Here is a 23,774-nt window from a genome sequence, read left to right as displayed (position 1 = left end):
ATCCCATCAGCTGTACAAGAAGCAGGTCAGATCTTTCCAGCTCTGACAACCTAAGCATGTGCAACCTGAAATAAACCACCCTTTGTTTCCCGTTTGGCAAAATACATTTCCTATAGAAATCAGGAAGGGAGGACAAGCTAGCAGGCAGTAGGTGTAACACCTAGAAAAGCCCTTTTGTGTCAGGATGCTGTCTCCTTCTTACTCTTTCAACAAGAACTCTGCCACAAGGCCAAAAACTGCCTTTGACTAAGCCCACCTATCTCTCTACTTGTAATGCTTTTTAAACTGATAAGCAATATTGAGCAAGAAGCAGCAAGACTAGTAGAGACTGGCCCAGCCTGGATGGCCCAATCCCAAATCCTGTTCCAGGACCTGTGCTCCTGATTCCTTGCTTGACCTTGGGGAAATCCCTTCCCTGCTTTGTGCCTCAGTGTTCTTATCTGTAAAATGACAGGTTTGGGTTGGACTGCCCTTGAGACCTTGCATCACTAAGATAATATAGTTCTTTCCACTACTCACCGGCTAATGGACACAGCACAGCAGAGACAGTTGCCCATCACGTGGGCTGCTGCCACCATGATGAGAAGAGGCAGGGGACCTGGACCACACAGTAGCTAAGAAATGAGATTAGGAGGTGAACGTATAGGTCTTTGGAACACCAGGACCTGGGCAGAGCCATGGGAGGCAGGGGCAAAGGCAAGGAAGAGGTTAGAAACTTCAAGACTGAAGATAGAAAAAATAATAATACCACTGAAGAGCAATCTGACACAGTGGTTTAGAGAACCAACTCAAGAGTCACACATATACACACATATCCATGAGGGATTATCTATGAGTTCTATGTCAGGATTTTAAAATTTTGTGTTTTCATTTCAATGGTCATCTAAGCAAATGTGAATAAACATATCTGGATTTTTCTGAATGCCTACTTTATAACCAAGTTCTGGAACAAGATTTCAAGCCTAAGTTTATATTTGTGTTTGTGATTGTGTTAGCACCAATATAACTGTAGCAGACCAATGAGAAAGGCACAGATGCAGACGCAACTTGTGAATGATGAGATTGGACCAAATGAAAGCCAAATGATATCAAATGAAGGTCGCTGGAAAAAACGATTGGAAAATTGAATCATTAGCACATAGTAATATAGACTGTCCAAACTCAAACGAATAAGCATTCACTAGCATAGTCACATTGTTACCTATAATATGGCTTCAGTTAAACAGTGTCAGCTGCCTTACTACATTAACAGTACTGGTTTTGCAATTTTGTTTGTATTTAATTTGTAAGTTTGTATGGGTCATATGGCCTGTAAGAATAAGGGGTTTATATCTAGTTTCATATATGTTCATATTTAAGTAACATTATAATAAAAAAATAAATTTAGTGAACAGAGGAGAACCTTGACACTTTTGTTCTTTTAAAGAAGGGCCGGCCAAGCATTAGTCTAGTTTCAGAAACACTGAATTAAGTTATATCCAAGATCCCTTATAGCTCTTTGAGTCTAAGAAAGATGAGCATTTCGGTTGCAGATGTGTCAAGCTTCATGAGGACAGCCAAATGGGGATGTAGGTTTAGAATTCAGGAAAAAAGGCAGGGCAGGAAACAGACATTTAGAAGCCTACTACAGAGAGGTGCGGCTAAACCCAGGAGACTGGACGGGATCTCTAGGAGTGTTCAGACAGGGAGAAGCCAAGAGCTGATGTCGGAGCTTCAGAGAGATCACTGGGCCTTATAGCCTTTATCTTCTCAAGGAAAAATACCATTCACCTGAGAGTTAAAGATGGCCTTATCGGGATTACTTCTCGGGATGGCCTTCTCGGGACAATGAAAGGATCACTGTCCCGTCCAGAAGTGAATGGCTTAGAACCCTCCACAGAAATAAAACAAATCTCAGTTTTATATTCCTCCAGGCTTGCAGTCAAAGCTGACAGGAAAGAGTCCATGCTGACACTAACAGATCCAGCCTCTGATCTCTAAGAGCTGGGCCACGAACTCACTTCATTTCCACTGCCCAGAAACCATTAGATGCTCTTGGAGAGCCAGGTGGCCCGCAGGGCTGCAGCAAAAGTTAAGCGGAAGATGGCAAAGGGGCAATTCTGTGCTGGATTCCAGAGGTCAGAACTCAGGCCTGGGTACTAGCACAAACCAAAGCTATCATTTCTGCCTGGTTGCCAATCTGCCCCCTGTGATGAGCGACGGGGCTCGATCAGGACCCTACACACAGTCCCGTGTCCACCGGGGCCAGATTCATTCAATCACTTTGAGAAAACCAAGAAGACTCCCTTTCCCCCTTCCTCCCCTCCCAACTCAAAATCAGGAAGAAAAGCATGGGAGAACCCCCAGAGAAACCCAGGCTTACTGTTTGTCTTCTCCTGAAAGTGAGGTTCTTCCACAGCAGCAACCTCAGCTGAGGCCAACAAGCCATGTTACCTCAGCCGACACCACAGCAGCCTGCGTGTGGCTCGGGAGCCCGTGGAGGAAGTGGCCGGAGCTCACAGGGGGGACGCTGTGGCTGGTCATTAACTGAAAGATAAAGCAAGAGGGGAGAGCGCCGTCAGTTTTTGCTGCAAAGCTATACGCCAGTGAGGGCTGTTGCACCAGCCCTCTCACCTGAGCCCTCAAACCCAGCTCTGCCTCATGACTACTTCTCCATTAAGTCATGAGTCCCCAACTTCTAGCCTTGGGGTCTCTGGTAAACAGGAATTCTGGAGGTTTTCTGGCAGTAGCCTGGGAGTGAGTCATTATTATCCCAATCAATTGAGCTCCACTGGTGTGATCATTTGGGAATGCACTTATGAAGGCAGACCTACGTGAGCAACCTTAGGTGGCCAAAACCCTGAGATTGCAAAGGGCATACTGGAATCCCAGAGACCTGCCTCCCTTCTCTAAGAAAATGCCTCCCCTCTCAGAAAATGTCAGCAGCATTTATAAATTTTGGCTTGAACCTGGAGTGACTTATGCTATTCCCTGAAATTTGCTGCAAGCTACGTTTTCATCTGGCTCCAAAGTTGAGTCCTTCTGGTGATAAATGGCACCATCGATAAAGCAGTTTCCTAATCTGGAAAGTCACAGCGTGTCTTAGATGTGATGATATCTTAGATGGTGTGAGTAAACACCAAGGAAATGCCAAGGACACCTGGCTCCCAGGTGATGAGGACAACCCCAGTGCTGTGTGTGTGTGCAAAGAAAACAATATCCCATTGAGAAAAACAAGGCAGCTAAGGCAGACGGAGAGCATCACCTGTGAAACTGACAAGCTCCCATTGTCCGGACATATGCACACTTCTGGTCTTGCTACACCTGCACCTGCACACAAGGCCCGCCTACTCCTTGTCAGGTGTCACAGGTGCCTCCTTGGAGGACTGTTTTGCCATGCTGGGGGCGGGGGTTCTCATAAACAGGGGATACAACCTTCTGTGTGTCCCTGCTGCCCCCTCAATAATGGTATTCATTTAATACTGGAATAATCCCAGGTAGTCATACTAAAATTAAAGTTGGGGAAAGGGTGAAAAATGAAAACTGGAAGAAGGGAGGGATACACAGGTCAAAGCTACGCCCTGATTCCACTTCATAGTCATGAACGCTTAGCAGAAATCAGAAACCAGCTTTTCCTCTAAAATGGCTCATTTAATCATTGTGGCCTGTGGTGGAGTAGAGGTGGGATATTAGGCCTAAGGAACAAACAGCAAAAACAGCTAAGAATGTAGTGACCACTTGTGCATACAAAACCAAGTACTGGACTAAACGTCTATGGGTCCAAACAGACCTCAATGCAAAGGTTGATCTATAGCAGGATTTTACCCTCTTGGTCCCAACCCCACAAGGACCTGGATTAAAAACTTCTACAAAAGAAGAGGGAATAGAAGGAGTCTGCAGTGTCTGAGAAGAAGGACTGACTCGACTATTATGTATTTTAATTCATTCATTGACAAGCCAACAAATCAGGGATTCCTCTGAAATAGTCAAGTCTTGGGACCTATTTCTTTTTTCTTTTTATTTATTGATGTATTTATTTATTCGGTTGCACTGGGTCTTAGTTGCAGCAGCTGGGCTCCTTAGTTGTGGCTCGTGGGCTCCTTAGTTTTGGCACGTGGGCTCCTTCATTGCAGCAGGCGGGCTGCTTCATTGCAGCAGGCGGGCTGCTTCATTGCAGCTCGGAGGCTCCTTAGTTGCGACTCACCAGCTCCCTAGTTGTGCCATGTGAACTCTTCGTTGTGGCATGCCTGTGGGATCTAGTTCCCTGACCAGGGATTAAACCTGGGCCCCCTGCATTGGGAGCGCGGAGTCTTAACCACTGTGCCACCAGAGAAGTCCCCCTATTTCTTTTCTTTATCGTTTGCTCAGCAAACCTCTAGATGGACACAGATGCTGCCCCCCTGAAAAAAATTCTCACTCCAAAAAGAAGAGTTAAATCAGCACTGTGTCCATCCGCAATTTGTTGTTTAAAGATGGCAACTGGCCTCCAAGCGCTGAGAGCCAGAATTTGATTGTGAGCTGCGTGCTTGCAATCCCAAATTATTTTGAAAGTGGCCTAGGACAGGGCTTGCATTCCAGAAACACAGAAATAAATAATTAGCTAGATTTTTCTCATGCAAAAGCTGCTCTCCAGGAATCACTTAGTTAATTTAGAAGCTACAAGAATCTTTTCAAATCCCCAAGGTAACAATGAGGAGGTTGGAACACAAGTTTGTAATTAAAAAAGGAAAATTAACTTAACCGAAAGAGAGCCTAGACAGGAAATAGGCCCAGCTTCCCAACTATGTGCCCTTGGCCAAATCTTTATGCTCTCTGAGCATCAATTTCCTCATTATAAAATGGGGGTGACAATACCTACCTTGCATGATATTCAATGGATTCAATGAGACAATATAAGTAAGTACCCAACAAAGTACATGGCACACTGTAAGTGCCAAAGAAATGAGTTCCCTTCTCCCCACTTTTCTTTCTCTGGTCTATCAGTACCCTCTAACAGAGAAATGGTTATATCCTGTCTAAACAATCTTTTCTACTCCATTATTTCTAGCAAATCCAATGTGGGTTTCCGGCAAAGTAGGAAGGATGAAATCAGAATGGCCTGGTGTCAGAGACCCCCAGGCCCAAACCAGGACACAGAATCCCCTAAATCTGAGTGGAGAATCTCAGAGGAAAAGAAGACACGCCTCTATAGAATGTTCACGAGAAGAGAACGGCCAGGAGGAGGCTTTTTGGAGAGTATTTTCCTAAAGCAGAGTTTCTGGGTCTCCAGACATGGATTCCGGCCTCAGAGACCCTCCAGGAGACACGCAGAGAAGTCAGCGAGAAGTAGCCTGGAGCAGCAGTGGAAGGTCCTGCTCTGGCTTCGCTGGGTACCAACAGGCAGGCTTCTTGCCCCACTTCCCCTACCCACCTTGACACAGCCCTCGGCCTCCCGCATAATCCCCTCCTCCCACCTCAAACACGGTGACCACAGCTGGGAGCAATTCTGCCCAAAGAGGAGGGTTCGGCAATGCCCGAATTCCTCTGCTCAGGTAACTGAAGCCAAAGGGACATTTCTACATCAGTTTTCCAAGGAAGCAAACAAACAAACCAAAACCAAAAAGAAGGCCGTACTATGTACTAGATTTCTCAATGTTTCAAAGCTAGTAGCACACTCGCTTCTGCCCTTATGCACATTTCCAGTTACTGGCTGGAAAGGGTCCTACTTCACAATCACGGCCAGTCAATAGGCCACCCTGTTCTGGCTCCTGCGTGACCAAAACAGCCACTTCCCTGGGTTCCCTGCCTCCGGTCTTGCCCTCTCCATCCATTTATCACAGAGCAACCAAAGTTATTCCACTAAACCCAAGTTCCAGGTATGCCACTCGCCCACTTAAAACCTCTGCCAGCACCCCACCGCCCTGAGGATAAAATCCAGTCCTCACCTTGGTTTAGCTGGTCTCCCCGATGACTCCAGCCTCCTCTCTCACCACTCCCCACCTCCTAAACCAGGCCCCGCAAAACTACCCACGGCTCCAAATGGACTGCCCTCTCTCCTACCACGGGGACTCCCGTGCACTCCCGGTCCTGAAACTGCTGCTTCCAGCACTGTCAGCCTGGCCAACTCTTCCTCAACTTTAGGATCCTGTCCTGACCACACTCAGTGAGGAGCCCCTCCTAGGTGCACCCAGGGCAGCCTCTGTTTCGCTTGCATCGTTTCTGCCACTTTCTGAGTCCACGGGACCTCTTTCTTCATAGCAGTTTTCCCCAGCATGCAAAACAGTATCAGTCATAGAGTAAGCCCTCAGGGAATATTTGCTCAATTAATTAACTACAAGATGGGCATGAGAAATAGGGATTCAGGATGGAAGGGTGGTGGCATTCCTGGGCCCGTGATAACCGGTTTCTCAAGCTTGATTAACTGATTCAGGCATATTGTCCCCAGGGAGGGGGCTCTATGTTCACCACACACTTGTGACGGCCACAAGGACTGCTGAGCTTCCCAGGTGACTCCTGGGACATCTGGGAAAGTGTAATTGAATCTAGCTAGGCTTCCCACAAACAGGTTTAGCTAAGGCCCTCCCAAGGCCAGAGGAACCATGAAATCTGCTTTCTCCCACCTTCATGCCAAGTCCTAGGCGCTCCCTCTCTAGGTCTTTGCATCAGTCACCCAGGTGGATCGCGCTTTGCCAAAATTTAACATAGTTCCATACTCTAACCTTTTTTGTACAGTATGACCTTGCAGAAGCGACTGTTCAAATCTTTGGCCAATATTTTTTAAAAAAAATTTCACTTCAAGTGCCACTGATATTCTAAAATTATTAATACCTAGAGAATACCACAGTCTGCTGAACCGTGACCTTCTCAAATAAGCAAAGATCATTAGTTGCAGAGAAATGCAAACTAAAACCACAATGAGATACCACTGCACACCCACTAGAACTACTGCAATTTTAAAAATTGAGAAGTGTTAGTATGCGGAGCAACTGGCGCTCTCATACATTGCTTGTGGAAATGAAAAATGGAACAGGCACTTTGCAAAATACTCTGGCAGTTTCTTGTAAAGTTACACACAGACTTATAACCCAGCCATCCCATCCCAGGTATTCACCCAAAAGAAATGAGAGCATATGTTCACACAAAGACCTGTATGTGAACATCTATAGAAGTCTTATATAGAATAGCCAAAACTGGAAACAATCCAAATGTCCATCAATTAGTGAATAAATTAAAATGGAGTACTACTCAGTCAAAAAAAGGACTACACTACTAACGCATGCAACAGCATGGGTGGATCTCAAAAGCCTTATGCTAAGAGAAAAAAGCCAGACACAATAGACTACATACCGTATGAGTCTACTTGTATGACATTCTGGAAAGGTGAAACAATGGGGACAGAAATCATATCAGTGGTTGCCAGGGGGTGGGGGAGAGGACAGACTGCAAAGAACACTGAGTGATGGAAATATTCTACACCATGACTGTGGTAGTGGTTATACATATACTATATACATTTATCAAAACTCATCTAACTGTACATGCAAAAAGGCTAAATTTAACTGTATGTCAATTATATGTCAATAATTTGATCTCCCTCCCCCCCAAAAAACCTGTGTTCTATGACAATAATTCACATACTCCACAAGTCAAGTCATGCCTTGGAAGACCTAAGTACTGCATAGTGTAAAGCTTGACTATTGTGTGATTCCCTAGGAAGGTAAATAGTGAATAAAATCTTCACCCCCTGTTCATTCCACAAACAACTGCAGCCTTAGCTCTGCCAGGCTGCCATCAGCCACAGCAAATATTTACTGAATGCCTATTATGTGCAGGTGCTGTTCCAGACATTGGAGATTCAGCAGTGAACAAAAGTGGCAAAGTTCCTGCTCTCATGGACCTTCTATTCTAGCAAGGAAGTATAAAACAGACAAATAACAGTGTGTTGTTAAGGCAGTGGGTGATAGGAGTAATGAAGAGGAATAAAGCAGAGTTAAGCAGGCAGAAAGTAACGAGGGGTGGGTAACCCCTTTCTTTAGGACGGTGAAATGAGAGTGTGCCATATGCTACTGTCAAAAGGGTCACCAAGTGACAGCTGGGATTGTGAATTCTTTTAACTTTTCCCTAAACCAAAACCTGAAATGTCAGACAGACTCAGTGATGCTGGCAAAAGAAAAAATATAGGTTCACAGGAAGCCTGGTGCCATGGGGGAAATGACGACCCCAATCACCACCTACTGCACTGCTCCCCCAATCCCCTTCCTCACCAAAACATCTGGCCCTTTTGAACTTCACATGTAAGTTTCAAAGAGCGATGAGAAATATAAAGAAGAAAGGAGGAGAGAGGAAGAGGCAAACATGCTAGAAAGACAAGGTGGGAGGGTTTTTTCCCACTTAGTGAAGTCAAAAGGAAAACAGGAACTACATCCCGTGACTGCCTTCTACCCTCCTAGAGCATTAAATCTGTCTACAGAAACGTAGTAAGGAAAAAAACTGCAAGTGTTTACACTGCTACCCGAAACTCTTAGTTTGTGCAGTAACCAAGGGTTGATTGGTCTTTTTCCTTCCTGCAAGAACGCTGTGAGCGCGTGAGACTGAGCTTCTGTCAAAGGGTGGGAGCCAACCCTCTAGCCTGCTCGCTCCAGGAGAGGACGGTCTCCAGTGGCGACCACACAGCCGCCGTTTCTCACTGGAGCACAGAAGTCGGCTCCTCGAGGCAGAAGAGGACAACCTTGCGCAAGGCCATCCCCCAGCTGATCGAAAGAGTTCACTGTGGCTTTGGAGACCCGCTCCCACCACACCCCAATCTTACAGAGAAGCCAAGGCCCCAAAAAGCAAGTGGCCTGCCCAGACTCACCCCCTAGAGTTAGAGCTGGCCCCCAGGTTTCTCAAGAAATAACCTGTCAACAACTGTTCCCACTTTCCCACTACTATATCCCTCCTACAGCTCTGCTTGTTCTTCTGAACACATTTTTCCTACCAGTTCTACCCAAATAGTTCATACACTGCAAATATGCAGTCAGCAACTAATTTTCATCTTCCAAAACCAGTGGTTTTATGGCAGCTATTCCTCTAAATTTTAAACAAATAAATAAATAGATAGATAAATAGATAAATTTGTGTGTGTGTTCTTCTTTGTTAGACAAATTTCCCCACAGTCACCAGAAGTGAGATAGAAGTTGAAACCTGTGACAACAGCGATCAGCATCTCTCCTGACAAAACTGTTTCTAGATGTCTTATCTCAATAAATAACTAGCCGTTAACAAAAGCAGGAGGTGGATTTATGGCAGGATTTAACTATATCACATATGAATTGTAGTAAACGTGTTGGTGGTAAAGCTCAACGAATGGCCTCTTCATGAGATGCTGATGCAAATGCAAGGATCACAGGTGTTGCTGCATCTCGTCTCCAGAGAGATGTAGAGGGTCCTGAAGAATGAAGATATGAAAGCTGTAAGCCCACCAGAGCATGCTTGCTTGGAAAAGGTCTGTTCTTTAATTGCCTCTCTGAGTATATGTCTCTGGATCAGTAGCCACATTCAGGGAAAAGGCTAGTGAAGTTACTGACAGTCAGAAAACCAGGCTGGGACAGGCTCATTGCACCCATGACTGAAGACAGGACACGGCTGCCATGGTGGAAGGAGGGGAGTCGCCCCGTGGAGTCGCCCCGTGATCTCTCCCAGGCTGAGCCATCAGTTTTATTAAGGCTGAAGTTAATTTGACTGCCTCAGTTTCTTTTCTGGTCTCCAGTTGCCACTGAGCTCTCTACCTGTAAGGTCGTTCATGCTAATCCTGAAATTCTACCCCCTCGCATTCCCCAACCATATTGCAGACCCACAAACTCAGTGAAACTGTCCTTAGTTGCCACTAGACCCTTAGAGGCCTGCAGAAAGGCCGTGGGCTGGTACTCAGTGACCCCTGAAACTGTGTTCCTACTTAAACCATAACATTTTAATACTCAAATTTAAGGAGAAAAAAAGATGTAAGAAATCCTCCAAGATAAAAGTCAAGGATAAAAGGAAGCCATTCTATCATTCTCGAAATTCCTGTCATTCTAGAAGAGGCTCTGCTATCACAATACCTGTTTTAAAAATACAGATCCAATGAATTTTATCAATTCTAACAATCTGTAACTCAAGGGGATATTTTTTAAAGTACCAAATGTATCATACTTACTTGATTATTAGTAACGATAAGTTTATAGATAACTGCACATTCTTGTTTCACCCTGAAATATATATTCAATTTCCTGGACAAAAGTATTTGCTAATAGCTAATTTTCAAAATGAGAGTTATGACATGAATACATAAAAACGTAAAGCTAGAAGAGATACATGAATACTGTACAAATCTGTAACGAGCCTTTGAGAAGCATAATTCCTCATGCTGTCAACAATTCTATTTTAAAGGAGATTCAAAAAGTGTAAATCTATTTCTATCACGTCACTGATATTTGGACAACCAAAGATCCTATTTATCACTCTCAACAGTCCAGTTGTTACCAGCTAAACAATCTCAGGACTTCTAAAACTGACAAGATCCAGGGTTTCTGAAAGCAAATCTGTCCTGTCCCCAAGTTCTTGTTTCATTGTTGTAGAATTATGGAGGAATTCTGACAAAATGTTAGAGATAACCCTTCTTCCCCTGCTGATTTCCACTAAACAAACACAGAGCAAGCTTCAAAGGAAGACTTCAGCAAACAATACAACTATTTGCTTTTTCCCTGGTTGGGGATGTGTAGCATATAGGAAAAATGAACCTTTCTCCTAGAAATGAAATACCTGTCAACATTACATGTCATAGAAAAAAAAATTTTCTCAACCATAGTCATAATGCCAAAGCAAGAGGGCCCTGCAGGGAAGGAACTATCAAAGTCACACACACCATGAGTGATACAGAAACACAAGCAAGCCCACCTCCATGAGCAATCCTTTATTTGCAGAAAAACTTGACTGGATAATATTCCCTGTTGTTGGAGGAGGGTTTTCCAAGAGAATTTTATGATAAAAGGCTTGGTGACTGTATCAACAAAACAACCACTTTGGTTTACATCTTGGAAGGGTCAACATCTTCAGATGTTCAACCCTCTCCCAGGCTAAAAAGTTTATTTTTTTTGAATTTTATTTTATTGATTTTTTTATACAGCAGGTTCTTATTAGTTATATCTATTTTATACATATTGGTATATATATGTCAATCCCAATCTCCCATAACAGTGCTCAAAGGACTTGGGGACAGACACACCCAAATCCCTTCACTGCCTTCTACTTCCTGCAGGCCAATGCCGCTGTGCAGCAAACTTCCCCAGACGTCCTTAACTCTTATTTTCTTGAATTAACTGGCCCAGTAGACAGCAGGGAGGTTTTGGAGTCAGAGAAAGCAGGTTTTGAACCCTGACTCTGCTACTCACCTGCTCTGGGACCCTAGGGGTTCCGAGTCCCTGTATCCTCTCCATTAAATAGAACAAGTAATGTATATAAAATATTTAGCCAGTTCCTGGAACAAAGGAAGTATCCAGCAAACGGCAGCTATTACAATGATTAGTGCTGCTGACTTCACAGGGTAAAGCATTCATCAAGGATGGGGCACAAAATGGGCAGTTTATTAAAGGAATCTCTCTTCTCCCTTCTTTGTCCACAGACGGCACGATTTCCCCCAAGGGCTTTTCCAGAACACACTGGAACTCTCTGCAGTGCCCAGCTCAGTGGGAGATGTGAAAGGTTTACGCTGGTATCCTCATGCCACTTGTGCCATTGTTGCACCATAAACCCCTGTTTGGGGACCCCACCACCCAGTTATACTATTCTCCCACTCTGGGGGCAGTCAGCTCCTCTGTTCCATGCAGGCCGCCGTCCTCCACATATTTAGCACCCAGCACAGTTTTCTTCTCCAGCCCACTTCCTCCAGCCTCCAGGTCAATTACCTATTTGCAATCTGGGCCTTCTAATTCCTCCATCTCTTCAGCTCTGCCTACCATCTCCTCCAGTGTACCAACTTCTCAGGTGGTCCCTGCTAAACTGCAAGCCATGTGCAGCAAGCTACGGTGTCTCAACGTCTTACCATCCTCTGCCACACTGAGCCCACAGCCCAGAGCCCAGGACCACCTGGTGCTCGGAAACATTTGTGGAATTTGAAAGCCTCTGAAGTCAGACCTCAGGGATGAGAAAAATTAGTTAAAGCAGGTTCACCACCACGGTAACATGTCAGAAATGTCATTGAAAGTACAGGTTCAGGTAGCCCAAAACCATGACAAAATTTCCAGCTGTGTTCAAAGAAACACAGGTTAAATAGGAGTACATTTAATTTGGTTTTCCCCAAAGCCACTCTAATTTGTTGGGAAGGACATTCGTTTTCATGGACTTCATGTGAGCAAAGGAGAATCTGTAATTTGCCAGACTGAGGCTCTAGAACCCCTGTAAACATGGCAGCAAACAAGTAAACATGCCAGCTAACAAGAATACCTCCCCTAGGGGCTCAGCCACTAATACAGGACTGTCAGCATTGTTCAGGAGCCTTGAACTCTAAACCCATAGGCTCAAGTCAAGAACTCACTCAATGAAGCATATCAACACCTGGATATAATTTTTCCACCTCAACACTTTATTCCTCTTACTCTTGCCAAAACAAGTTATCTTATCTCCAGGCTCTTTTCCAGTTCTAGCTCATAGAGTATGTGACCAAACCCAGCAACCTTCTCCAGAAACTCCTCTTTCACCAGCCAGCTCTTGAGACAGTGCAGGCACGTGTCATGTGTCCGAGATGCCTCTGTCCCTGCAGCCCAGTGAGGACCAGCTGACCAGGTAGGCGAGGATGTAGTCAGGACTCCACGGCAGGCACAGAGGTACAGGGTCTAAGCCCTGCCCTTCCAGCTTCATAAATGAACTCCTTCTCTATAACAACCAAAACAAACCACTTTTCTGGCTGCCTCGCTGAACTAAAGAGGAATAAGATCACTAGTTTAAATTCACCTACCTGTGATTCTGAGAAACAAAAAATGAAGGATGTTAGACTATTAAAAACAAATAATGGCAACATGAACTCCATTATTTGAGGTCTGGGAGGATGCTCCCAGAGGAAAACGATCTCTATTATTCCAATATTATCATAATTTTGAGTATTCCTTCTAGAAAGTACTACTGTCATTAAGATCTTCAAAAATCAAATATTTTACGTGCCAGATAAAAAAGTGCTTAAGGAAAGATGAAACTAAACTATTGAGTGGAACTCCTGCTAGCCTCTTTTTTCAACTGCGGTTGACACTGGCATTTAAAAATGCACACACTCTCATCTCCCAAGCGACTGTGTGCTAAGTGTCTACATCAGGTGAGCACAGAGTCCCCAGTGGAGCTCCACCTGAGGACAGAGTGCCTTGCTGGTCTCTGCAGCCTCCAGGGGCACATCCACTCCCCTCAGTGGAGGCCATTGGGACCTAGTGTCAGACAGCCAAGGAGAAAGCCACACTGGGATCATGTGAAATGGGACTGGAGTGGGAAACTGGAAAATGGCACTAATTCCACTAAATTTGAAAATCCTGCAACAGGACTGACAACTGAATAAACACTGCTTGACCAAAGGCTTTCTTTATCTTGAACTCAAGGTCCTTACTATAATTAACACAATCATTAAAGTTAAAAAAAAAGAAAAAAGACCTGATACACTGCCTTTAATCACAATTAATCCTAAATGGCCAAAATTAGCATAGGGTTTTTGTACTTTTGCAAAAAGGAAACGGTCCCCAGGAAAGACTCAACCTTTAGGACTTCTGTGGAGGTTTCCTTCTGATTTGAAAGTAAATCAGAAGGAAATTACAACCAAAGAGCAATGTTTATTTAAGAGAGTGAGAAAAAAAAAATCCAGTTGAAAAACCTATTAAGATTCAAATTGGACCAACAGACAGAATAAATGAGGTCAGTTCAATATTCAAAGATTCAGTGTCCATTGTAAGCTGAAAGGACAGACTTATAGACCCAATTTCTTTTTTCTCTCCTAAGAGGACACTGTAAATACTACCCTAAATTCTGGTACAGTAGCGAGAAGCCTGGGTTAAAGAGGCAAGAAGCTAAGATTTTAAGTTCCAGTTACTGACTGCTGGGGAGTCCATTTAGGTAAGGCGTTCTACCACTCTGAGCCACAGAACAGAAAACAAGCTTTTATGATAAATAGACTGGAGTAGAAGATCTTCTGAGTCTAAGAAAACTGCCTGGAGCTTGGGTTTCAGACACGAGTTTGAACCCCCGGCTCTGCCATTATCGAAGCATGTGAACCAGGAACAAATTATTTAACTAGTCTTTGTATCAGGTGCACCATCTGAAAAATGGGGCAACCTCAATATTTCCCCAAATGCAGGAAAGCTACACAAGATGAATGTAAGCAGTACTCAAATTCCACGTAGAGGATTTTAGGGGATGGACAGGCACAGTATTAAACACTCAATCACACAATGAGAAAATATTCTTTTCAGCACTTCTCTAGCCTTTGTAAAAACTGTATTACATTAAGGAGAAAGTTTCTGTTTGGTCTTCTCTTCAATGTCTCTTTAACACGTGCTTAATTTCCCTTTTTTAACAAAGTGAGAGCAAGTCTCAGAGTCAGTGCCTTTAGAAAGCAAATTTATTTTATAGACGGACTGTTTAAGAAATAATTTGCTTTCATTCTAATTATTTTAAAAATTACCTTTTATTTGAGACAACTGATATCAGTTTTCAATTCAGAGAGCCAATATAAAGTTAACTTTAAAAAATGTATGTATTGATGATTACAAAAGTGTGAGTCCATTGAAATAATCTGAGGGGCTTAACACGCTGCCTACCGCAGGATCCAGTGAGGAGAAAATATGGTAATGCAGGGCAAGGCCTAGCCCATGCCGAGCTCATCTACCCACGGTCAAGGGGCAAAATTTCCGTCAGTGAGGAATCAGAGTAGAGGGTACAATGCAAACAAAAGCCGACCACGAAGCATGGCTGTGAGATTCCAGAACAATGAGGAGCCAAAAAACAGCAGGAAGGGGTTCTTAAGTAGAAATCAGAGAAAAGAGGAAAACCCATAGAGGGAGAGTCAGTTAACAGATAGTTACTGAGTCAGACTACATGCACATCACTGGTGAGAAAATCCAGAGCAGTGGATGCCTCTTAAAGTCCAGGACAAAGCTGTCAAAATGGTCAGAGTCTTAGGTCGAAGAGCCTTGAATGCCAAGCTAAAGATCGTCATGGTGGCAGATCCTTAAAGTCGTTTGACATCTGTTCAGCACCTAGTATTTACATGGTGTTTGAAAAATATTTGCTGAAGAAATGAATTTCAGTTTAATGGTATTTTTTGTACATTAGCCATAGACAGATACACACACACACACATGCACACACATTTTTAAAAAATTATGTCATCCTCTTCCTTCCTTCTTCCAGTACCAGAAATCACACCTCACCCCAGCTAAGGTAAACTGCCACTTCCATCCCAAGACCCTGAATCTGGAAATGGAGAAGAGTCTACAGATCAATCTAAAGCCATCAGTCTGTGGGATTTCCTTGGAGGTCCAGTTGGTAAGACTCTGCAGATCCTGCGTGCATGCTGCAACTGAGTCCGCATGCTGCAACTAAAAGATCCCACATGCCACAACTAAGACCCGGCGCAGCCAAAATAAATAAATAGAGATAGATAGATAGATAGAGAGATAGATAGATAGAGAGATAGAGATAGATAGATAGATAGATAGATAGATAGATAGATAGATAGATAGATATTTTTTTAAAAAAATAAAGCCATCAGTCCGGGCCTTTACATTCTCTCTGCCTTTCCAAGGAAAGCTGCTGCTTCCATCAATGCTGCCTTTTATGTCAAACTTGGATCATCTAAATACCAGATCCAATTGAATTCAAGCTGTCATCCCCTTGGGGACTTGCTTCTTCAAGAAAACAAGCTTGGCTTGACTCTTGGCAAAAACTATTCCCAACCTGGCATCCCACAGAAATTTTGCAAAGCAAGTGTAAATAGGGAAATGAAACCCAAACAACTTCTTAGCAGTTCCTTCCCTCCTCCCATGCCTACCCCAACCCTGAAAACTCTTGCTCCTTTTTTTTCCCCTTCTTCTTCCTTCTAGTCCTAATCTACTATGATCTCTGAAACAACTAATTCAGAGCAATGCTTTAGAAAACTTTGTGTCTTGCCCATCTACCCCCAGTGAAAGTCTTCTGAGATATTTAGAAATATTTTCATAAGGTTAGTCCAATTCTCATCCTTTCTTGGAGGATGAATGAGTCTTAAAAGTCAGCTTTTTTTTCCCTATCATGTATTGGCTTAACAAGACTGCAACATAAGAAGCAAAACCTATACTCAAAATGGAGATGTCCAGAATGGAGAGTCCAAATGAATATTTTCTTTCAGAGAGATTCTCCAGATGCTGAGTTGGAGATGAGACAAATGTCTCACTGTGTCTCACTACATCATGTTTGTTCCACTGAAATTTATTGAGATCAACCAACCCCTCCTTCCCTTGCATTTCGGATGAAACTCCCCTTTTGGTTCTATGATTCAAGTCTTCATCCACCTAATGCAGATTAAATAGGCAATTCCAACACCCTCAGGCTTCTACCTTCCTCTCCTCCCACCATCTTCTTTTCTTCCATCATCACTCTCATCAAAACACTCATAAAAAAAAAACAGAAACAAAACAAAACAAACAAAAACGCTCTTTATGCATTCCCTGGGTATTTCCACTCCACCTCTCAAAACCCACACGATCTGTTACACTAATGCTGAGCTTGTCCCTCAGGACATTTCTCTGGGCAGCTCCAATCAAAGAATCATCCTTTTTCCTGAATACAGACATAGAGTTAAAGGACGTAAAAGCTTGAATGGCTCTTTAAAAGTCATGTACTCAGCCTCTTTCAACTCATCAACCAAGAAACTATATCTCAGAAAAGTAAAATGACTTGCCCAGGGTCACATGACTCCTTAGTGTGTTTCTCAAATTACATGTAGAATATAATTACGTCAAATTGTATGTAATTATATGTAAAATTTGGAGTGTACATGCCTGTGTATATTTTTTCTTTAGAGAGAATCCACAGCTTTCATCATATTCTCTATGTAGTCAAAAATCCTCTCCCAATAATTGATAGCCACTGATTAGTTTTTTATATACAAAATTCTTCCTAGGAAGTGTCCCGGACTAAACATCAGTTATCATAAAACATCTTGACTTCAAGACTAGCCAAATAAAATGTTTTGACTTCCAAATGCTTCTTGGAAGTTGGATTTGGCATAGAAAATGTTGCAGTTCTAAACAAATACACACACACACACACACACACACACACACACACACACACACAAAATGAATAAAAGAAAAGATCCTATACATAAAAGGTTATTTTGGGTTTTTTTAAAAATTAAATTCTATTTTTAAGTAATTAAATTCTAAACTACTTAGTGAATTATCTCATTCTTATTTTTTAAAAATAAATTAATGTGCAAATAGAAGTAGTTTAATGTGAAATGTCACAGACTACAGCACTTTCTCAAATCACAGCTGCCTCAAGAAGAGAAATGAAGCTGAATGGAGTCAGAATTGTTTGTTCTACAAGTAAACTGGCCTAGGTACATACTAATATTTCTCAGTCTGTCATAAACCTAAACTTAACTAGAGTTTTTCCTCATATAATTCTATTTCTAGAATACATGAATTTAAAACATTTTATTAAATATTTTTTGTTTTTTGTTTTTTCAGAAAAACAATCTTTATTTCCAAATGAGCAACTAAACACACAATGGACTCAAATAGCATGTTCCTAAAATTTTCAAACCAAATCCATTTACAAGGCACAGCTTGTCTTGGAATATTTCTGATTTCCTTAGTAAGCACCTTGGTATTACATAAAGGCACTATTTCATACCTACTATGGTCTACTAAAAAAACAAGCACTTTCTCATCAACACACTTTTTTTCTACTTTTGATCAATACCACTTCAAAGTTTTTTTAGATTTTACCAAGCATTCTAAGCCTTTTTCAATATTTTCCATTGATAAAAAAGAGGGTTTTTTTTACTTCTTTAGTAATTAATATTGTTAAATCTGATAAAATCTTTTTATTTTTAGATAACTTCACATAAAATGTCCCACATTTTGAAACATAAAGTATTTCAGCCTTTTCAAGTTGCCCAGGTTTTAACTCTTCAAAAGGAATATTAACCAGCTGTTGGTAGGATAGTTGAAGGATCATAGAACCTTCATACTCATTTGATCGTCCTTTCTTCATTTCTTTATCAATAGGGCTCACCTTTTGAGAGACAACCTTAGGCATTTGCAATACTGTTTTCTGTAGTTTCGAACATACTGTCCATTTAAATAGTTCATTAATGACACATTTTTCATCACAAATTATATTTACTTCCCATTTCTGTTCATGCTTTTTCAAAAACTCACAAGAAACTGTTTTACTACTTACTCTTGAAGCAAAATAATCCACAGTTTTGCTGTCCCATATTTCATCAGGCTCATTCCACTTTACTCCACTAAGGAAAGAATGAACTCCTAGCTTTTCTGTGATTATCCCATCATTTTAATTCATCTTTAGAATATAGAAAACCAACATTAGTTCCCCATTCTCTTTGACTTGTTTAAGTCAGCATTTATTGAATCCCCTTCCATATCAAGGAGGGTGAATTAAGGACTAGGAGAATGAATCAAAGCCCTCCTGGAGAAGCATACACTCAAGAAGAAGACAAATAAATGTTAACTATAACAACAACAACGAAAACAACAACGAAAACAACAACAAAAATGCAATTAAACCCATGACATGAATAGTGCTGTGATGCAATCCTATGGGAGCAAAAAAGAAGGGGATAATTCATTTTAACTCTGTGTTGGCAGGAAGGTGTGAATTCAGGAGAGCTTATGAGAAGGATGGCATTTAAATCAGGTCTTAGAGTAGATTTTCAAAATGGAAAAAGACAGGATTTCAAATTTTCTTTTGTTTTAGGAACCAAGTCTGATGCTCCTCAGAGTAAATGATCTTTGCTTTAATACAGCTTATCGTCTCAACAGAATGCAGAACAACCAAAGGCTCTACCTGAAAGCAATATTATATATGAGATTTTCTTCCTCTGGCTTCAGATATTTCCAAAATGTGCCTCTTTAACAACACGTATGCTGGTTACCTACCCAGGGAACTATTTGCAGTCGGAAATATCCAAACGAAAAGTGAGACTCATTTTTTTCCTTTTGCTAGTATTTCATTTTTCAAAACTTTGATGTTTTAATGAAGTCCTTACCCTGCTATTAGTAAATTCATGGAAACCAGATTGCCTGGGATGCAGCCTCAGCTCCACTACTTACTTACTAACTCCATGATCAGGCTACTTACCCTGTCTGTACCTCAGTTTCCCCATCTGTAAAATGAAGATAATAACAGAACCCACCTCATGTGGTTCTCATGAGAATGAACTAAATTATTACGTGTGAAACACTTGAAACAACACCCAGTATAAGGTAAATCAACAATAATGTAACTTTTTATCAAGAAGAAATCTTTCCTAAGAGTTTATTTCTAAGGTGCTACACCAATTTAATAAGAAAAAGAGTTTCCCATCTTATTTCACTTTTATTAAGCTGACTTTGAAACTGTATGTACTTTCAGAGAAAGATGCCTTAAGAAAAGGCTAAATTTGATTCCTAGACAGTAATGGCAGTAACAGAAAAACGGTTTATTTCAGAAGGTCCAAGACATAATTAGGGATAAAACAAGCAGAAGTCATATTGTACAATAACCAATTTTAAAAATTCACCAAAATTAAGACTGACAGCTAATTAATAGTTCTCTTCCCTTTTTCTCTCCTTTTATTTGTTTATTTATTTATTTATTTGGCTGTGCCAGGTCTTAGTTGCAGCATGCGGGATCTTTAATTGTGGCATATGGGATCTAGTTCCCTGACAGGGGATCAAACCCGGGCCGCCTACATTGGGAGCTCGGAGTTTTAGCCAGTGGGCCACAGGGAAATCCCTTCCCTTTTTCTTTTGTTCCTTATCCTTTTACAGCCAAATCCTCTGTCTATCCATTTTCTATGCATCACACAGGAAAAGATTTCGAAATCATCATAGACCTACTCACAAATACTTGACTAAAACGAGAGTAAATTTTTCATTTTAAACTAAGTAAAGAATTAGAGTTGAGCAAATTTTATTGTCTGTCCTTTCCATGGTGTTGCAATCCCTACACAACCAATGTCCCAACAAGCTGAAGAGAACTTGGCTGGCCCACTCATAGCAACAAGGGAAATATAACACAGGCTGCAGATTCTGATAAAGACTAGAGCAGATGAATATACCAGAACTCAGCGGGCATCCTCACAAAGTCCTCTGCCCATAGCAACTGAAATTGTACCACCTCACTGCTTAGTGTGGGAGTCAAAGAAATCTGGGGCTCACTGGCTGGGTTCAAAACTTAGCTCTCCGTTTCTCAGTCTGCAAAATAGGGATAATAAGTGGATTTGTTGTAAAAATTAAAATAGTATTTGAAAAACATTTGTATCAGTACTTGGCACCTGGTGCTATGTAACAGTGTCTATTAAATAAATATTGCAATAACTTTGGCACTTATGATTATTTCCACATGCAAATATGAAGAAGGTTTCAGTTTCAGTGTAGGCCCTCTCCCAGAATAGTTAAATTAAAACAAATTTTCAGCAAGCTCTTTAAAATTTGATACTGAGGTAATTGACCGTAAGGAGCATTATACTTTCATTATTCCTTTAACATCCAGATAGTAAACAAAAATGTATTTGGATTTGAGAGTATTTTAGAAATGTAAAAACCACACATCTATTGGTATTTTCTAGATTCTAAAACAAGTTCATAATTAAGGAGTCTAAGGTCATGTCCATTTATCTTAGGAGCTAAAAATTAAAATAGCAAAGATATTAACAATTTACAATCACTCTGAATACAGCATAAGCAACTTGGTTTATGGGAAGGAAGATCCCCTAAAAAAATTTTTGATGGAAAAATATTCCAACTTCTCTCCATATAAGGTAAATACTACAGAAGATAATAAAAGCTGTGTTGCTGAGTTTCATTTGGTTTCATTCATTTTTAATAATGTAAGCATTAAGGTTTCCTAGAGCAGAGGTTGAAAACAACCAAACCCTAATCACCCTTTTCCAATCCTAAGCTACTGTCTTACACTGTCTCACATGAACTGTAAATATGCTCTAAGTCAAAAGGTGTCCAGGGTCCTTTACAGGCCTCTATTTAGATGTAAACTGAGGGTTGAGATTTCAAATGCTCATCTGGAGGGGAGACACATATCACAGGTATCCCCTTCACAATCAGATATGTCATTCTGGAACACTAGGCTGGTCCCTGCAAGGGGGCTAATGAATTACTCTGACTACAGTAGAAATTCTTACCCTTTAAATGAACTGTGGTCATCGAAGGCTGGTCACTCTGATTCTACTGCTTTTTCTCGAGTAAATACTAATGTGCTCTGTGTATCCAATGTTTTCCCAAAACTCTATCATGAATTAATGCATAAAGCATTAAAGCTCCTATAAAAGGAGCACTTGGGGAACAAGCTGACAATGAAAACTTTGTAGTTAAAAATTATTATACCATCAGAAGAGGTTCTACTCCGGAAACTTCTCCATGCTTTCACACTTTCTTTCATTTGGGACAAATGCCTCAAGAGAACGATATGAACAAAAGAAAGCCTCCGTTAATTTTGTGGTAGGTATGAGGAAGATGGGCTGAAATATTAATAAAAGGGGAAATGAGAAACTAAGTCCTTTTTAGTTGGGATTTAAATTTTGTCTGAAAAGAAGATCAAAACTTAGGTTTGGGTCCCAAACTATTGTTAAAAGAACCAGTAAAACTCTGCTTTTGAACTTGCAAAATTTTGTGAGGTGTTCTTTGTGGGGAGGTGGGGACCGGGCCTTAGAAAGTGACTTGCTGATTTTCATCACCAAAGAATTTTTTTAAATATCAAATGTGTCCTCTATTATACTAATGTATATACTACTCGCTCAGTTTGTTGTGTCACTGAAAAGTGTTGGTTTTAAAAGCTGATGGTATCGCTTTTGCAGTGCCGCATTTCTTTCTCTCTCCCTTTTTCTTTCTCTCTCCTTATTTTCTTTTATCTTGTTTATTCCCCTCTTTTTGATAAGTGTTGAAAAAGAGGCACCTACACACAACCTTGGCACTGGCCCACGCCCCAAGAACCTTCCATTTAGCAACGCTCTGGGAGTTGGGAACCACTGTAACAAAACAGAACCAGACGCGCTTTCGCCTGTTCCCCAGGTTTCCTCCCAGTCTGCAAACACCCGTCTTCACCGCATCTCGGTCGGCACCCTCGAGCGACAACGCCTCGTACAGCCCGGCCTCACTCCGGCCAAGGAGCCGATTCCCAGGCCACCCGGCCAGGAGGCGCTGTGGATCAGTCCCCCCGTGGCCACCCGCAGCCGGCGCCCAGCCATCCCTCCCCCCACCGCGGAGCGCAGCCCGCCAGCGGAGCTGCGAGCTCTGCACCGCCCGCCGGGGTTACTCTCGGTCATTCCGCTACACCATCTCGCCCCAGCTTCCCCATCCGTACCCGGCCTGAGGCTGCCCCAAGAGACAAGCAGCAAAGGGCAGGAAGATGGGGGACAGGGGAATGGGCACCTCAGCTCCAGGTTTCCTCAGGCCCTCCTTCTAAGTCTAACGTTTTTTAAAGAAACAGAACTCTCGTCGCCCCAGCTGCGTCAGGGATACCAGCTCCGGGGAGCGTACGGAGACCGTAGAAAGGACCCAAACAAAGCCCCCGAGGCCTCAAATGAGCACTAGCGCTATGGACCCGGTTTGGTGCGCCTCCCAGTCGCGTTCTTGGAGAACAAGAACGCGCCGCTCCAGTCCGGGGGCGCAGGGGACCGATCCTCAGACCAGAGTCCAACTCGCAGGAACGGAGTGGAGACTGAGAGCTAGCATTTGTCCGGGTGGGCGCCGGGCGACCCGCAGCCAGAGAGGATTCCAGCCGGCTCAGGCGCTTCCAAACAAAGGGAAGAGCTCAGTGCCAGACCTGCCACTCTCCCCACTCTGGCTGCAGCGTCCCCAGCACCACCAGGAGCCCCCGATTCCACTGCGCCCCAGGTACTGCGCTCGGGTCTCCGCGCCCAAAGATGCTCCCCGGGCTCCACCGCCGGGCGAACCCTGAGCACAGCGGCGCCGCGTCTTTGGGTCGCCAGAGCTCGTCCTAGGACGTCCTCCCCCACCCCTTACGCCCCCCCCCCATTTGCGCTGCAGGAGGTGGGGACGTGGGGGGTTCGGACTAAAGTCCCCGAAACCCAGCGCTTCCCAAAGTCCCCTCGGCCCTGAAACAAAACAATAACCCCAGCCCAAGTTTCTGGAGAGCCTCTTACCTGTTTTCCACTTTTTGTTTCCGGCTCTTTCCCCCACCCCTTGAAAAACCCTTCTGGGAAAGAAGTGGGGGAAAGGGAGCAAAGCGCCGCGAGAAATGGGCTGTGGCGGCGCTGGTCACGCGGCGCCCCCTGTTCTGCCCACCTGCGCCGGGGGAGAGAGGTGTCGGCGCCGCTCCTCCGGCCCCGGTCGCACTCACTCTTCCTCAGAATTACCGGGGTTTTGCCGCGACTAGTTCCTTTTATAGATTCCGCTGCGCTGAGCGCAGGGGTTACTATCGGTCAAAGCCTGTTCTCTCCCTCCTTCCCCGCCCCCTTTCCCGGCCTCTGTTTATGTAGTTCAGTCACTCAGCAGAAAGCACGTGGAGCCGCGCCCCGCCCCTTAAACGGGCGACGTCCTGCAGCGCGCGGGGTTGGGGGCGGAGGGTGCTGGTGGGGG

At 43.0% G+C, this 23,774-nt stretch overlaps 1 protein-coding gene across 4 annotated transcripts in view; it reads right to left on the bottom strand.

Moving 5' to 3' along the window:
• ABCA1 (ATP binding cassette subfamily A member 1) overlaps positions 1-23,535 on the bottom strand; it is a 135,001-nt gene extending 111,466 nt beyond the window's left edge. For 3 of the 4 annotated variants that reach the window (XM_061200160.1, XM_061200162.1, XM_061200165.1), the window contains exons 1-2: positions 23,339-23,529; positions 2,363-2,526 (exon numbers count right to left, since the gene is read on the bottom strand). In XM_061200160.1, the coding sequence (XP_061056143.1) occupies positions 2,363-2,428 (66 nt within the window). In that variant the 5' untranslated portion in view covers positions 2,429-2,526; positions 23,339-23,529. Of the gene's footprint in view, positions 1-2,362; positions 2,527-23,338 lie in introns of all 4 variants that reach the window. The other variant, XM_061200161.1, reaches the window with a different exon arrangement.
• Between the last annotated feature and the right edge of the window lie 239 nt (positions 23,536-23,774).

This window comes from Eubalaena glacialis, chromosome 9 (genome assembly GCF_028564815.1).
Source record: "Eubalaena glacialis isolate mEubGla1 chromosome 9, mEubGla1.1.hap2.+ XY, whole genome shotgun sequence".
Lineage (NCBI taxonomy): Eukaryota > Metazoa > Chordata > Mammalia > Artiodactyla > Balaenidae > Eubalaena > Eubalaena glacialis.
Note: the sequence above shows the minus strand (reverse complement) of the source record. Positions and strands in the feature narration are given on the sequence as shown.